This window comes from Lissotriton vulgaris, chromosome 4_1 (assembly GCF_964263255.1).
Source record: "Lissotriton vulgaris chromosome 4_1, aLisVul1.2, whole genome shotgun sequence".
In the NCBI taxonomy this organism is placed as follows: domain Eukaryota; kingdom Metazoa; phylum Chordata; class Amphibia; order Caudata; family Salamandridae; genus Lissotriton; species Lissotriton vulgaris.
The window spans coordinates 1,595,998,063-1,596,014,980 of record NC_141691.1 but is presented as its reverse complement, the minus strand read 5'-3'; the positions used below and the strand labels follow the sequence as shown (position 1 = coordinate 1,596,014,980).

Sequence of the window (16,918 nt, the reverse complement as noted above, 5' to 3'; positions counted from 1 at the left end):
ACCAAGAAAGCAGCTATCACCACTGACTAACCACATGCATCAAGTCCGCGGTCAACCACACAAAGGACTCTTCAAAATAGTCAAAGAATTCTCCAACCCGACAGCCATAGAAAACACCATCCACTCCTCCGAAGAACTCTGTGACACCTTCTCAGACTGTTTCCATAGCAAGATCACCAACATCTACAACAATTTCACCCTCCAATCTGGAACCTTCAACCCCAACGACCTCAACCTACCAGCGAACATCAGCCAAACTATTATCACCTGTTCCCCGCTCACTGCCCTGACCACCTCAGCCATCATGTCTTCCATCCACTCTGGGGCATCCACCGACCCCTGCCCCCACCACCTCTACAACCTTGCAATGAACCAAATCAGAACACAACTCACCAGCATCCTCACCACCTCCATCTTCACAGCAACCAACCCACACAGTTGAAAACACACAGATGTCAGACCGCTCCCAAAGAAAGCCTCCTTACCAGCGATCTCAAAAATTATTGTTTAATCTCCCTGCTCCACTTTCCAGCCAAAGTACTTGAGAAAGCCATAAACCAGCAGCTCACCAAATTTCTGAAATAAAACACCTACTGGACACCTAACAATCAGGATTATATGCCAACTACAGCACTGAGACAGCTTGCTCTGATTGCTGCCACTGACGACATCTGCATACTCCTCGACCATGGAGAAACTGTGGCCCTGATCCTCCTCGACCCCTTAATGGCGTTTGACACTGTCTCTCACAAAACCCTTATGAACAGCCTCTACAACATAGGCATTCAGAAAGACTTCCTCAAGTGGATCACCTCCTTCCTTACAGGATGCACACAGAGCTCTGCCCTCAAAGACATCATATGTGGCGTACCACAAGAATCATCCCTCGGCCTCACCCTGTTCAACATCTACATAACCCATCTTGCAGACGTCATCAGATGCCACAGACTCAACATAATCTCATTCACAGACGACACCAAACTGATTCTCTCACTCACTGAGGACCCCACCAATGGCAAAACCAACTTTTGCAATGCCCTAACTAACGTAGTCAAATGGATGAGAGACAACTGCCTCCAACTCAACTCTGACAATACTAAAGTACTTATCTTTAGGAAGAACACCTGCATGGGCCCATACCTGGTGGCCTGCAGAACTCAAACTCACACTGAACAACCATGCGTGCAACCTCAGGATCATCCTCGACAGCCGACTGACTATGAAACGACAGGTAAACGCTGTTGCCTCCTCTTGCTTCCACACACTTGACCAGCAGGATCTTCAGATGGATCCCAACCAACACCAGAACGGCTGTCACTCAGGCCCTCGTCACCAGCCGCCTCAAATATGGAAATGCCCTAAATGCCGGCATCTCCACACAGCTCCTCAGAAGATTCCAGACCACACAGAACACCACAGCCAGTCTCATGCTGGACCTTCCTAAACAAATCCCCCTGAGAGACCTCCACTGGCTCCCCTCCCAGAAGAGAGGTCCATTCTAAGGGACCTTCTAGCCAATAAGGAGCCGTGTATGTATGTATGTTTATACGTCTGCTGACTTTATCAGCCCCAGACGCACACAGTGCTCGACACTAAAGGACCTTCTGGTTAATAAGGAGAATGTATGCCAGAAAAATTTCTTAACCCAGCCATGATTTTAGTGTTTTCCTCCTTGTTTTCTTCTTTTCACATGTTCTCTTCTAGGTTGGACAACCAATGATATTAATCAGGAGTCGGTTCCACCCTGTTAGAGGGGGCCACTCATTGCTGAATCACAAGAGGGGCAGGCTATTTACCCTCCCTTTGTTTTTTTGGTCCTGATGAAGCATGAGATGACTGTTTAGACCAACAGGTGCACGAAACATGTTGACCCATTTCTACCTCACAAAGGAAATCAAACTTGGCTACTAGGGGACATAACAGCTCCAACAGTAGCACTGACATACCAGGTCTTTTAATCTGACAGGGAATCCACACATTAAACACAGAATAAATATCCCCTAGCCAGTTTTAATCCCACTCATTCACACACACACCACTTACCACCTCTTTAGGACTCTCTTACACTCCTCAAACTGTGGTAAAGCAAAAAGATCTCTGCTAACGTGACCCTTCCAGGGACCCGTAGGGCATGGCAGACCCGGCCCAACTAGGAGAACTCCCCCGATGATAAAGCATGACATCCTTTATAGATGTGTGAGGGCAACAAAAAGCAATCCTGTTGCCTGTGCCTTATAAACTATCCAGTACGAAGACTTCCCTTATATCTACCAAGAACAGTGATCCCTCTTTTGGAAGCATTTGTAATTCTTGGAGCCCGGGCACTGGACCTTTATCAGCTCATAGTCTCTCCTGTCTCTTCTTTGAAATACACTGAACCAAAGAACCTGGTTCTTTTAGCTCACAATAATGTGGGAAACATCCTTTACAAAGTAACCATTACATCGCACTGCACTTACAACGCAGCCATTACATCGCAACATCCTTTACAACGCATGTCATTACAATGCAGGCATTACAATGCATGACACTATATTGCATGACACTACATCGCATGTCACTGCATTGCATGTCACTACAACGCAGGCATTACAACGCATACTATAACAACCCATACCATTACAACGCCTAGTACCCCTACACTATCCAAAACTTACCCCACTGTTGCACCCCCTGGAGTTAGAATAGTAATTTTTACCCCTATACTATCCAATACTTAGCTTAAATGCCATGTAATGGTATGTGTTGTAAAGGTATAATGTGAAGTGATGGAATGCGTTGTACAGGTAGTTTCTAAAAATGCGATGCAGTGTCATGCGATGTAATGGAGTGCGTTGTAAAGGATGTTGCGATGTAAACACTGTGTTGTAAAGGCATGCGTTGTAAATGTGTACGTTGTAACGTCATACATTCCAATAATGTTAGGGGTGAAAGGCCTGTAGTTGCAAGGCTCCTTTTTGTACCCCCTACTTGGGTGGGACTACAACTGCTGCTCTTCCACCCACTAACCCCTTTCCAGGCTCTAGTGGATGGCCAAACAAGGTTTTTAGTGAAGTGGTACGCCTATCTAAACTCCTTTTTTGTATTAGAGCATCAATACATTTGGGCATTTGACCTCTTACTGCTAACTTTCTAGAGTGAAACCAATTTCAACTGAAAATATGGGTCCAAATCTATTTTAATATGACTGCGCAATAAAATCTTATCACTCATTCTGAGACAAAGGATATCACGTAACTGCTGATCTTATTGTGTGTGTGTAGTTTGTATATGACAACGTGTAGTATGCTCTTAGGCAGACATGTGTTATCACTTTAGAACCAAACAATTTAAAATCTACTTTAGACTGTCATCTGGAAAACTGTACCTCAGCATTCGACCCCCTCTCCAGGAACTTCACAATAGGCACTTTGTTTCTGTCCTCCAAACCAAACCCATAGCTGCCGTCATTAGCTTTAATCTGCAAAGAAAACACCGATACATGTTAGTAATTCGAAAACTCTACTACTAGATAACTGAACATTTAATAGAGTTGCTGGCAGTCCTATATTCTCTAGTGTATAGTATCAATATATTAGCTGGGGATATTGTTGCGGGCATATTTTATCTATCAACACTTACAACAATTCACTGCTGGACAACCAGTCACAAAGCAGCAGTATATAGCTATGTTATTTAACAATACAGGCTCTTACAAGCTCACAGGCACCGACCCACCAATCACGAGTACCTGAGACAATGTCAGGGGAGGGGCTGAGGTTGCTGTCCACCATGGAGCAAACCCTTCGCCCTGGCATCTAATATGACAACAGTGAAGAAGAGAAATTCATAAAGCCTAATATCAAGCAGGATAAAGCGCAGCATTCTCACTAAAATATATGGGCACTCGTCAGTTTGAATGGGGTTGGGAGGGCTATAATGAATGGTTTGTCTTCTGGATTTCAGAAATGAAAGAAAACACCCTTGAGGTGGTTGTAAAGGTGGAGACAGGTAGTTCAGGATCAAATATAAATGAATGAACTCAGGAGCTGAGGGATTCTGGCCTTTCACTGTGGTTCACTTGTAAATTAGCTGCACAGGGTTATGAGGCACACTGCGCTCTAGTCCAATGAACGACAATAATTATGCTATGTGAAGTGGTTGTAAAACATCACCGGTCTCTCACTATGCCAACCTTGGATTTAGGTTACTATAGTGGCTGTAAAGTTAATGATCATGGAGCACAACTAGTAGAGTAACGGGCCGAGCTGTAAAACAAACATATCCCCTTCCTAGTAAGAGAAACAGGGTATATCTAGATTATAGCACCAGAGCTATGGCAGAGCCGAGCTTAGTGGGTTGGACATAGTATTCACAAGGTAGAAGATACAGGACTTGCAGGACATTGTCAATGCAGCTGCAACACTGGCTATAGCAATGACAAGCTATCAGTTCTTAGTCACATTAAGCAATTGTCCTGGGTACACGGCCACAATCATTCAAGTGTACTTTTTTTATCTCTTTGATTTAATAAAATATGATCATTACTGTTTATAACAGTCCTTCAGATGTTGCACAAACATACGTGCTCGTACGATGTCTCGTGTCTTTCCCTTGAGTTAATAATGTCTTCCACAGTTTTACTTCGATTTTAAGTTATTTATTTCCTATTTATTTTCCTTTCTACTCTCTTAAGGGCATTGCTTAGCTGGGTCTTACAGATTTTAATTTTGTATTGAACATTTGTAACATTGAACCAAGAAAAAGAGAACATATACAAAACATTTCCCGGGTTCCATTCCTGTATGTTATCATACTGAGTTGCCCTTCGGTTAGTAGTAGGGTTCCCTTATTATTCTGGATATTCAAAAGCCATGAATAGTGTGTACCAAGTGGGGTATTTCCTACAGCCCCTTCGCTGCTCTCTTTTTAGCGCAGTGCTCTCAGTTTCAGTACATTAAATCACATCTCTGGACCAACTATCTACTGGTGGGAGACCCTATGCATTCCAATGCATGGCAATGCGTCTTTTAGCCAAAATGAAGGCTAGGCCAATGCATTTTTCACTCTCCTCTCGCTCAAGAAGGTAGTCCTAATAGGTATCCCTCTCAGGTGTTCTTAATCTCCCCAACCAATGCAGTCGGTACGTAGGTCACATCTGTCTTCCAGTAAGATGTAATTCCAAAAACGCCACACCATGTGAAAAAGATCCCATCTAGGGCATTGGTGTGGGTATATTGCTAATATCTGATTAAGGCATCTGGACAGTTGTATATTTTAACCATGCGTTTCTGGAAACTCCTAGTGTATGGTCCATTACGCTTTCCCATCCCTTATCTGTTAGTCTCCTGCTAACTTGTGATTCTGACTTTGTCGTAGCACTTGCTGCTCAGATTTAAGCATTATATTGAATTATTTGTAAAACCATAACACCAATCAATTCCTGATGCCCTTCCTATAAGTCAGCTGCAATAGTTTATGTGTGGGGTGCTCCTCTCCCAGGCCCAGAGTTCCCTCATAACTCCCACTACTCTTCCATAGACTACGAATTGCCAGGTGGGATTCAGTCACCCAACATTTTCTCCAAGGTCATCAACCTCCCTTCTTTGTAACATTCAACGTCATTCTGTATTCCTGCCTCTTCCCAACTTTACGCTTGCACTAATATCATGAGGAAACTTTGCTGCATCAACCCATATAGGGGATTGGTTGGAGCATAAAGTGGTGTATTTCTGGATTTATAAATCCACCTTTGCCAGCATCTCGTTCCAACTCTAACCAGTCTGAGTAACTGGATATAATTCACATACTTTTTTTGTATTAGGCCATGAAGAATTCTCTCTACCCCAGGGTTTTTAAGCACAGTTGTTGCTGATAAATTACACTTGTCCACCCACCTTGACAGCCATTGAACCCGGGCCACTAAATAGTATCACTTCTGGTCGGGAGACACTAAACCTCCTTCTTTTATTGGCATTTGTAGTACAATGTCCAATTTCCAGAACCACAAAGGCTAATCCAGACTGGGAGGTTCACAAAAAATAATAAGAGCCTGGGGAGGGTTATCTCTTCAACAGATCTATTCGGCCCCTTACCAATATTAATACCGTTATTCAGACCTGCACGTTGAGCTTCACGTCTCTCAGTTCTGCCACGAGATTGCCTTCTAGCAGTTCTAAGCCCCAGATAGTGAAAAGTGTTGTGAGTGGCAATTCCAGACCATGCACCACAGAACACCCACTAGTAATCAGTCACCAAAACTGATGCACAAAAAGGTTTCTTGTTCTAAGCAATGCTATAATATTACTTGCTATACTTTCTCAAAAATAATGGAGGACCGATAGTTGACTCTTTCAAAATGTCATGTTACGTGTCACAGCAAGACTCGTTTGGCTAAGCAGTCCTCGTTTTGTGGCCATGCTCATCAAACTCAACTCCCTAGTGCAGTGTAATGTTATGCAGGATTTTCTGGTTTTCAACATGGAGCAGAAGTAGCTTCAGGAGGCATAAGAACATCTAACAGACAAATAACTAAAACAGTCTAAACACTTCTTATTGTAACACAGCTGTACCACTGGCAAAGGAAAGGGATCAAGCTTTTGAAACAATCTACAAGACAGGGAAGAAGAAGCAGACCTTTGTGAAGGGCTGACACAACAACCAGATCATGATATGTTTATAAAAACATAAGTGAATTGAGTCCTGTTGGCATCTAGAAGGCTCTGTAGATTAGAGTGAGGTAACTTGAACAACAATACTTCTTCACCTTTTGGACACTTAACTGTACTTTGCCTGTGCAGTATTAACTATTGGTTAATGGACACCTCAATGGAACAAAGATTTAACTGTAATTTAAACAACCCTGTGAGTAGAAATGGCTTCTCAAGTGGTTTAGCATCCATGACAGACTTCCATCTTAAAGTGAGCTTTCTGCTAGAAAGGTATACAAAAGAGACGCAATAAAAGTCATCCTCCCTAAAACGTACAAGACAACGTTAAAAAATGGGGTAGCAGGAAAACCTTAAAGAGTACAGCATCAATGAAGGGCATTGCAATAATGATTACTGTAAATTGTAAGAATCAAAATAGCCCTCTTGAACAAACTGAAAGAGAGAAGTAAGAAAGCTCATGTTCATCACACCCTGCAAGTAGCTAGGTAAAGGCAAATGCTTAGAATGAAATCCCAGAAATGCTCCATCTGACAGGACTCTCACATGCATCCATGCTGTCTATGCACTGTACAGAGTAAAGAGGAGAACTTCTATAGAATTCTACACCAGGTGAACTGTTCAAACTAGCAGACACCAGTAGTGCAGCACGAATTGTGAGTAATGTGAGGGGTAGGTGTCACATATTCCATTTTAGACGACGAGATTCAGGCAGCATAACACAAAATGTGTCCTGAGCTGTGATGGCAGATTTGACAAAGATCTGCATCTATCTACGTAAGACAAAAAAAGCACTGAGGAGAGAGCCAGGAAGACAGGAGAATGATATGATTAATGTTATGCTGATTATTATTTAACCCACAAACAGGCACGTGCATCAATATTCCTTTTTGCGATTCCTTAATTGCGAAAAATAAGGAATCGCAATTAAGGAATTGCAAAATGCAATGCATGAAGAAATCGCTAAATAAATTGCGATTTCTTAATATTCCTTAATTGTGACTCGCAAATTGTGAATCACAATTAAGCAATACCTCCCCATTCATTCCTATGGGCCTAGAGGCCCATAGGAATGAATGAAAAGACATTCTCAATTTGCGATTGGCAATTAGCGAATCGCAAATTGAGAATGCGATTTCAAGGGTGCAGGGTGTCCAAAGGATACCCTGTTGCACCCCTGAAATCAATCTGTGCACATATGTTGTGCACACACATGCCCTTAGGGCATGTGTGTGCACAGCATGAAACTTTGAAAAATGCACAAAAGCGCATTTTTCAAAGTTTTCGCAAATTACCATGAGATTCAACCTCATGGTAATTTGCTCCCCCTAATTGCGAAATCGCAATTTTTTTAAAGTTTCATGCATTGCATTTAAGGAATTGCAAAATGCGATTCCTTAAATGCAATCGCAAATTGTGAATTCGCAAATATTTGACCCTTCATGCATTCCAAAAGCAGATTTTGCGATCGCAAACGGACGATATTTGCGATTCGCACCTTTTGCGATCGCAAAATCCTATGATGCATGTGCCTGCTAGTGTCTCCTCAAAGGGGGACGAGTGAAGAGCTTTATGCAATGGGATATGATAGCAGCTCATTTGTAAGATAGTGAGTTGTGTGCAGCTTTCTTGCTTTCGGATTCTAGCCAGCACAGAGGGAGGCGAGAAGCTGCAGGGCTGGTGGAGGATACTATTTCTGGATTACGTAAACTTCACTGGTCTCAATATAATTTTGCAGCAACATTTTTATTGAGTCACTTGTGCAAAACTACATCTTTGCACCGAAAGATTTTATAAATTGCATTTTTAAATAGACCAGCACCAGTATAATCTATGCAGTCCAAAGTCAACTTATAAAATGCCTGGACTTTTCTTTAGAGGGGGTTATCTAGCTCATGCCGTGCTTACATTTTTAGGGGTTCTGACAATTTGATGTTCTGTTACACACATGCACTACTACATGTGTACGTGAATGAAATGGCGCTTGCAATACGAATTATTCCATGGATACTACGGTAATAGTGTACATCGGAAACAATTGCTAAAATGTGAAGAGTAATAAAAAAGTAAAGCATCAACACCCTGCATCACCGTGACTGTCTTTCAATATGCCATTTATTCTTGATAAGTTGGTTGCATCTTTTCATGAAAGCGCCTACCACTTTAATGTGTGAACAGTAGTAAACTTACCAATAATGACCTTGCAATGACGTTTTCCACCACTTTCAAGTCATGCTTGAGCAGCCGGTGTTTCATGTTTGAGCCTTCCATCTCCTCATCCGCAAAAAACCGGAACAGAAGCGGTTCATCTTTAAATTCACTCTTTTCCAGCACTGTTCAACAGGTAAAGGAACAACTTCACAATACCATAGGGAGTCAGGCAGATTAATAATGCTGCTGTTCAGGACATGTTACAAAGTGAACCATTCCCACAGCTGGTCGCATCGTTAAATTATTGCATGCAATACCCGGCAGACACTGAAAATCATCCATGTCACTCTATGTTAAGAACACTGGTAATCATTTTGCCAATCATGCCTGGTATCACAAAGGAGGTGATTTTCGCTGAGTGATGCCTTCATAACTTATTTTGCTAAATCCATTTGAACTCATTGTTTGTAACCCAAAGAGTAAATCTTCATCATCCGCTACCATTACAATCCTCTCCCATTCCATTAATCTGAAAGGCCTCAAAGTTGCCAATCATCTGTGAGGTACATGCCAGTAACATCTATAGTCATTTTGGAGAACTAGACCATAACAGAACTGAAATGCTATATAAGTGAATTCAGCCTTAAGTCCCTCACATGCTGAAGTGCCTCCTTGGACCTGGTTCTCTCCCAGACCAGAGCCTCTAGTGGATGCCATATACACTTGGGGATATACACTGGTGTCTGATCGAGCCCCTTCCTCCCAGAAAGTGGCTGAGCCAGACCTGGAGTGCTGAGTGGCGCTCTCTGGCATGCACACTGATTACTGGGGTCATATTGACTGCGCTCACGTTGGTGAGGAATGGAGATCTCACTTTTTCACTAGCCCTGTGGTCATGGACCCCGACACCAAGTGTGGGGAATCAGCCATAATCCTGCTATGGACCAGGAGGCAAAGTTGTAAAGTGTTCCCAGGTTCTAGGCAGCCAGAACAGGGTGGGGCACAGATGGGAGCTGTAGAGTAGCAGGGAAAGGTGCAGGCTGAAAGAACTGGCAGTGTATGATATCTGTTCTGAGAATGTAGTTGAGAGCTTGCCCTGTGTTGGCCAAGGAGGAAGGAGCATTGGTTGCCTTATTAGGAAGTGTATTCTGAGACACGGTGATGGGACTGCCCTGGTTTTTCCACACCTGCAGCCACTCGGATGAGTGTTTCGTAATCTGTCTAGAGCACAGAGCGAGAATGGCGGCAGTGGGGAGAAGAATACAGTGCTGAGAGAAAGTTGACAAACTTTACTTTCTTTGTATGCCAAGCACACCCCATTATTTCTACAATAAGGGTGTGGTCAAGACTTATAACATGCCAATTCCAAAATGGTAACCTGTCCATAGGATGATATCTGAAGGTTCCAATCCAGGATGAAATAAGATTAATTTTCTGTAATGTCAGTTACAGTTAAACTATATATAAGGAGGCAGTTCTACATGTAGGATTAATGACAAGACATTAGCTCACTTCTTTTATGTTGAGTTCTTCGTCCTCCTGCTTCCATTTTTGTCACTAAACGTGCTCCTTGCCGCCGGAACTTTCCACTTGATTCTATTTCTGAAAAGTGGCCTGGCTACTTTCCCCTTCCTGTTCATCGTAAAGCATATGATGCTTTGCGATTCTCTTAATTTTTAATGCTCACCTTCAATCAAGGTTCAAGAAATTGCCAAGAAGGTTTGCCACTTTGTGGGTTTCCTTATAGGATGTATGACGATACATCGCAAACTAAAACAACGCGGTTTTTAGTTTGCATGTACCGTCACAATGCATTTTTTTTCAATGCATGGCATTTGTTTGCATTTGTTCGCATTTCCTTTGAAATGCATACTATATGCCTTTACATCGTACTCAACTTTCCCGCATGTATTTAAATTGCTAAATATCCCCCAAACACTAACACACTACCCTACAAACACACAGTGCACAATAATACCCTACAGTACATAATTTAAAACTACCCCAAAACAGAACTCAAAACACAACCTTACCCCTACGTACAGTCTGTCCCGGACCTGCTTACACAACCCTATAGCCTAAACCAATACCATACACGACAACCCCCTGACACTACCCTAAGCCCTAAATTCTTAAACACTAGCATACACTACAACACCCTTACACTACCCCAAGCCCTAAAGTCTTAAACACTGGCATACACTACAACCCTCTTACACTACCCTACACCCTAAAGACTTAAACACTAGCATACACTACAACCCCCTGACACAACCCTGAGCCCTAGCGCCTACACTACTACCACCTGAGACTACACTAAACCCTAATCCCACTTACTTCTCTCCTTCCTCGTGGTCCGTCCCAGTGCCGCCGAGTCTCTGCTCCCGGGTCCTGCGTTGCTGTCTGTGCTCCGATGCCATTACATCACAAGCGTTTTAAATGCGCATGCAATGTAATGGCCCGCGTTGTAAAGTGTACGTGTGGTTACGTCGCATGCGTTGTAACGCATGCGACGTAACGGCCTGCGAATTAACAGCCGCGTTGTAATGGCTGTTTCCCTTCCTTATATTGTGGACCCTCTTAAGTAGACATTGACACATTTTAAATATTCTACGCTATGCAGAGTGTTCCAGGGGCTAGTGGGAGAAGTCACACTTTTTTGGACAATCTCGACGAGGACTCAAAACACAGTGTAAGTGACCAGAACTCGACACAGTAGGGGACAAGGACTTCCATGCTGGAAGGTAAGTATTCCAAATACATAAGTGCCCATTACATCAGATACACCTTTACATTCTCATGTCTTTTGTTTTTTTATTATATTTTTATTGGGAGTGTGGTACATAAAAGGACATAATTCATACAATATTACATACATGGTCGAAGCACAGATCGAGCAATTGATATATTTACACAAATTCTGCGATAAAACCTTAACGGAAGGAATAAAAGATTAGTAATAAAAGACATTTCATTGAAAGAGCCTATCACACCATAAGACAGCAATTACTTTAAGACCCATCATACTCTGGCAGCCTTCCAGTTTGTTACTGCGCTCACACTTCACACTTCTCACAATTTCTACTACCTTTAAATTCGTACAGGCATAACTCGATGTTATGAATTCCCAACAATCTGGATAGCCACATCTGGAAGGACGGGGCAATCGCATCCTTCCAAGCTGCAGGGATTAAAATTCGGAGTACTGCAACAGATAAGAACACTAAGGCCCTTTCGTCCTCCCCCAAGCCCAGCTTAGAGTCATTACCGAGCAGCATTAGTGTAGGGGATACTTCCTCATGTCTTAAAAATAATTGCAGTCTTTAAAGGATGAAAGGGGAGCAGTTCTACTATGTCATTAAATATAGAGATGTGTGAGAAAATGCCCTTTTTTGCATGGTCATCTCTATTTTTTGGTGAATTTTATTGATGGTTTTTAGACTCTGCACACTGGGGCACTGCTGTTCAGTGCTTTGACCACTAAAACATGTACCAATCTGCTAATCCTTAATTGGCGTACTTAACTGTCCTCTAAGGTCATAGTATATGGTGTAGAAACAGGGCCCATGCCATGGAACGCTATATGACACATTTGGACTGCAGCAATTATTGTACCCTCGACGAGTTTAACAAAGAAAACCTGGATTCAGGCCTTCCATAAAACTGCACTGTGACAGGCAAAAATGTACCCTTTAAATATTACTAAGTTACCCCAATGTAGCCTTTGTACAGTGGTGGCTCCACGAAGGAGTGCTGCGGGGGGTGGTAAACTCCAGAATAGGGCAGAACGGAGTTGAGTAAAGAAATAAATAAGTAAAACAAATTACATTGCACATGCTCCAACGCCAAATCAGCAATGCAGGGCGCAATGTAATTCATTGTATTTATTATTATTTTACTCCACTCCATTCGGCCCTATTCTGGAGTTTACTACCCCCACCATGACCATCCCCCGCCCTGCCTCACCGCCCGCAGCACTCCCTCGAGGAGCTCCCACTGGCTTTGTAGCCCACAAGGTTGGTGCATAGCATTTAAAAGTGGGATATGTGGAAAATTAATAACTGCAGCACATACTGTGCCATTCACAAGTGTGATAAGGAAAACATGAGTTCAGACCTGCCCTTGTAGCCTGAGTGCTGCAGTTTAAACGTACAGTGTGACCTATTAACATAATTGGTAATGACAATTAAAAGTCTTCCCATTTAAATAGTAACAAGTCATCCCTATGTAGACCAATACCCCATAAGGTAGAGTGCACAGTATTAAAAAGTGGAACAAGTAGAAACGTAATTCTACCATGTCTCTACAGTGAAAAGGTCATAAATGCTATTTCAATGTGGCAAGCCTAGCTGTCCTATGAAGAAAATTAGAGTATAGATTAACTTTCTAATACTGTATCTCAAGAATGGGAATAGCTAAAAAAACAAAAAACTATTTTTATTAGTTACTAAACTTCGAATTCAAGGTTGGAGTCAGATTTGCATTAAATATTTAGGAAAAGTAACTTTCAAAAAGTTACCTTTCCCTGCCTGAAGTTCCTGGAGGTAAATTTTCATTAACACTCTAACAATTCCTTGGCCTGAATGAGGTGTGAAATTTCTTCCAGGAGCTAGGCAATTGCTCACTGTGATGGATAGGGCAACCTGAATGGGCAAGGATGAATCCTTTGAGTTCTACCGAACGGAGGAGGCCTGCCATCCCGTTGCCAGCACAATGTCACATCATGACTGAAAAGTCTGCTTGAGCCAAATGTAACATTTTGGCGTACATGCAAAGGAGTACACAGTCTGTCAGGATAATTGTTGTGTATTCCCTGACTAGTGCTTGAGACCATGCTTTTGTCATACTAGACATCTGTCTCCTGATTTGCTGTAGGTATATGGCCTGCTTCAAACTGGATTTTGGTGTTAGTTGTGGGTGGATACTGATGAGTTCTATAGTCCACGTCCCTACACACCTCAAGCCTTCAGAGCCAATGTTTAGAGTGGCTGAAGATTTCTGTGATCTTAGATGTCCCAACACATTGCAATTTGGGCCTGTTTGCAGTAGGTAAACAGGACCAACTACAAAAGAATGTAGGCCATTGGCCTGGGACCCTCTATTCCATTGGTGAGAGAGGGGCTATGTGTGTCTTAGAAGGTCCCCCTAAATGAGCTTATGGTCTGATTCTAGGCTTCTGCTTTGGAGAACCTTAACGACTGTCTAACAGGCAAGAAATTATTGTGGGAAAGAAGCTGGCTCTTCTTGAGCAACTGGCTTCAATTCAAGGGGCCAGTACGTTTAGCAAAATCCGATTCATGTGCTCTGTCTGAGTGTCATCTTGTAGATAATAAGAAGTGATTGCTAGTATGAATCTAATTAAACTGTTCTCAGGGTCTAATTACTTTTAGGAGGGAAGTCTATCTGTCTATCTGGGGTGTAAGAAGTTCTGCTCCCAGGTAACCATGGCCATTGCGGGTGCTTTCATTTCTGTGCAAGAAAATATAATTTCAGAGCTATTAAAGTGGTATTGCTCACAAACATGAGCTTGCCCCATTTTCTGCCACATGCCTGTGGAACAAACGCATTTTAGATCAAAATGATAGGACCACTGCTTTGCATGAGTTGCACCTCTATTATCTATGCTCATCGAGGTAATGCAACCAGTTTGGATCTTCTATTTCTGCTCACCATCAGTTGGAAGAAAGGGACAGTGAAAGCATTTTTGTACCACTTCACACTTGTACTGATTGATAGGTAACCAATGTCTTCATAGGCACACTGAAGTACACTTAATAGGCACCCCATGTTTAGGACCAGCCATTAAACATTTTCAACAGTGGTTCTTTGTTTCCAGTTATAGGATTCCTCCCTGCATGATTAGTCACTTCGAGGCATGGGGAAAGCCATGAATATATATTCAGGAGTGTGGGAGTCTGGTTGGCCACATACTACAGTTATCCCCTGTTCTTTGCATTCAACATGAATGTAAGTTATTGGCCGCCAATGGAAAGCCTTTGTCAACCCTAGCTTTCCCTCTAGTGCCCACGCTACTGCCTTTGCTGCAGGTTCATGTCTAGATTTAGATGTTTTACTCATGTTTTGTTCAGATTTGTGGGTTCCACAATGACCTGACCAGAATAGATGGTGTACTGTCATGATACTGTGATTTTAAGGAGCAGAACAGATATGTGAGCTTTTGGCTTCTGACAAACCCCCTAGTCCATCCCCAGCTGAACCTTTCAGATGCAGTTAGGGATTTCTCTAGCAATATATTCCTGGACTTAATACTATAATCCATCCAAAAAGGTGTCAGCAGTCCATCATGACTCCCTGCAAAGATCTTAACACTCCTGCTCCTCTACAATGTAGTGGACATTTAGTGCTTGGCAGCTAAGCTGATAAGTAGCAGGAATGTGTTGCTCATAGTCTCTACTGTGGGTTTCTGGTGAATAGGTTAGTGTGGGTCAGGGGCAACCAGGCACACATGTACGAAAACAGATGGGGATGATAGTAATTGCAGTACGATAACTAGGTAGTATTGTGGCCATACAACATGTCATAAGCAATGATCATAAGGATGGTTCCGTGCAATAAAACTTCACTGCTGACTTACGCAGCGACGTGAAGGTCACAAGTTTGAATACTAATACTAGCAAGTTGGAGTCACATTCTATCGTTTCAAGGTCAGTAAATCGAGTACCATTAAACAGGCAATAACAACATTTGCAATTTACAGCACATAGAAAATGAAAGGGTGTTGTACAAACAAAACAGGTTGCTATTATTAACAGATAAACATCACAAATCATAATCCACAATGACTCTTTAATTCATCATTCTTTGTAAGAAAATAAGAACTATATAGAGTGCCACTAGAGGGTTTACTAAATGCAGTACTAATGCACTTCCTCCACATTGTCTATGCCTGTCGGTGTGCATTTGGGACCCTTAAAAGGTTTTGTCTAGGAAACTGTGATGGTTTATGAAACAATTTAGGAAGGAGCTGAAGAGGTACCGCTCTAAAGAACACTGAAGTAAGAGTCTACTACTGCTCCCAGAATACAGCTACCTCGTCAAACACTTGTTGACTATAGCTTTGCTTTTGACCCAGTACAAAGCACTCCACTGCCTTTTGCCTAGGTTTCTGCTATGCAAATAGCACATACATGCATGCTTTCATACATGTAAGGAAGGACGTGTGGACAGAACACATTGGGCACAAAAAACTGCTTGGAGTAGCCTTGCAGCAGAGAACGATTATAGTGCGAAGCAATTCTCCAAATGAAGCTCAAATCAAAAGCTGGAGTTTAGATGCCTCTGGGGTCAGTAATCCCTGTGCACATTTCAGGGTTTTGGCTGCTATCATGAGGACGAGCAGAGCAAGGAATCAGCCTATCCCCTCGATGAGTCAGCTGAAGTGTGTTGGAGTTACCATTTGGCAGGTCCATATATGCCATCCTGCCCAAGGGTGCCTCCCAACAGTGATAGCCAATCTCCAAGCACTGAGGGCTACTCAAAGCCAGTTCCACAGCGCTTAAACAAGAAAGTACCCTTCCTGTGGGAAGAATATTTTGGAGCTTTCCTGTGATACCAAGGGCATAATCAAGTATCACCTAGTTAGATCTCCTGTTCTACTTCTTTATCCATTGTCTTTCCCAGTGAGGCAGACAAGGATCTCCAATAGATGTTCTACCTACCCAGGGTACTACCCTGCTCAGAGAATGTGTGCCTTTCCTTGGAAAATGTCGAGAGCTGTACCAAAGTGCTTGTGGACCTTCATCAGTGTGTAGGTGCCTCTCACCCTTGACCATGATGGGGTGGAGTATGGCTATGTGTTCCCAACCAGCGCAGTGGTTGGGGTACCTGGCATCACAAGTGGGGTATGTAGTTTCATGGTTGGCCCTTGAACAGCTGGGTCCCGCCTACAAGCTTGTCAGTGCCTAAGTGTCACTCCTGGAAGGAACGCTCTTACAAAATATGGTGTGGGAGTGCCTCTACATAGAACCTTTTAGAGTGCAAAAGCTTTGAATATCAGTGAACTTTGATTTTTCCAAGATAGAAGTTCAATTACAGTGAGATTAAACAACATATAGGGCCACAGCATGGGGAAAAATTATATTTCGATAATTAATTATTCT

General features: G+C 42.6%; 1 protein-coding gene across 2 annotated transcripts in view; it reads right to left on the bottom strand.

The window, feature by feature from the left end:
* The window catches only part of PREX2 (phosphatidylinositol-3,4,5-trisphosphate dependent Rac exchange factor 2), a 1,248,069-nt gene that overhangs the window by 784,158 nt on the left and 446,993 nt on the right, over positions 1-16,918 (bottom strand). For both annotated transcript variants that reach the window (XM_086965847.1, XM_086965848.1), the window contains exons 16-17: positions 8,838-8,980; positions 3,368-3,460 (exon numbers count right to left, since the gene is read on the bottom strand). In XM_086965847.1, the coding sequence (XP_086821973.1) occupies positions 3,368-3,460; positions 8,838-8,980 (236 nt within the window). The remainder of the gene's footprint in view (positions 1-3,367; positions 3,461-8,837; positions 8,981-16,918) is intronic.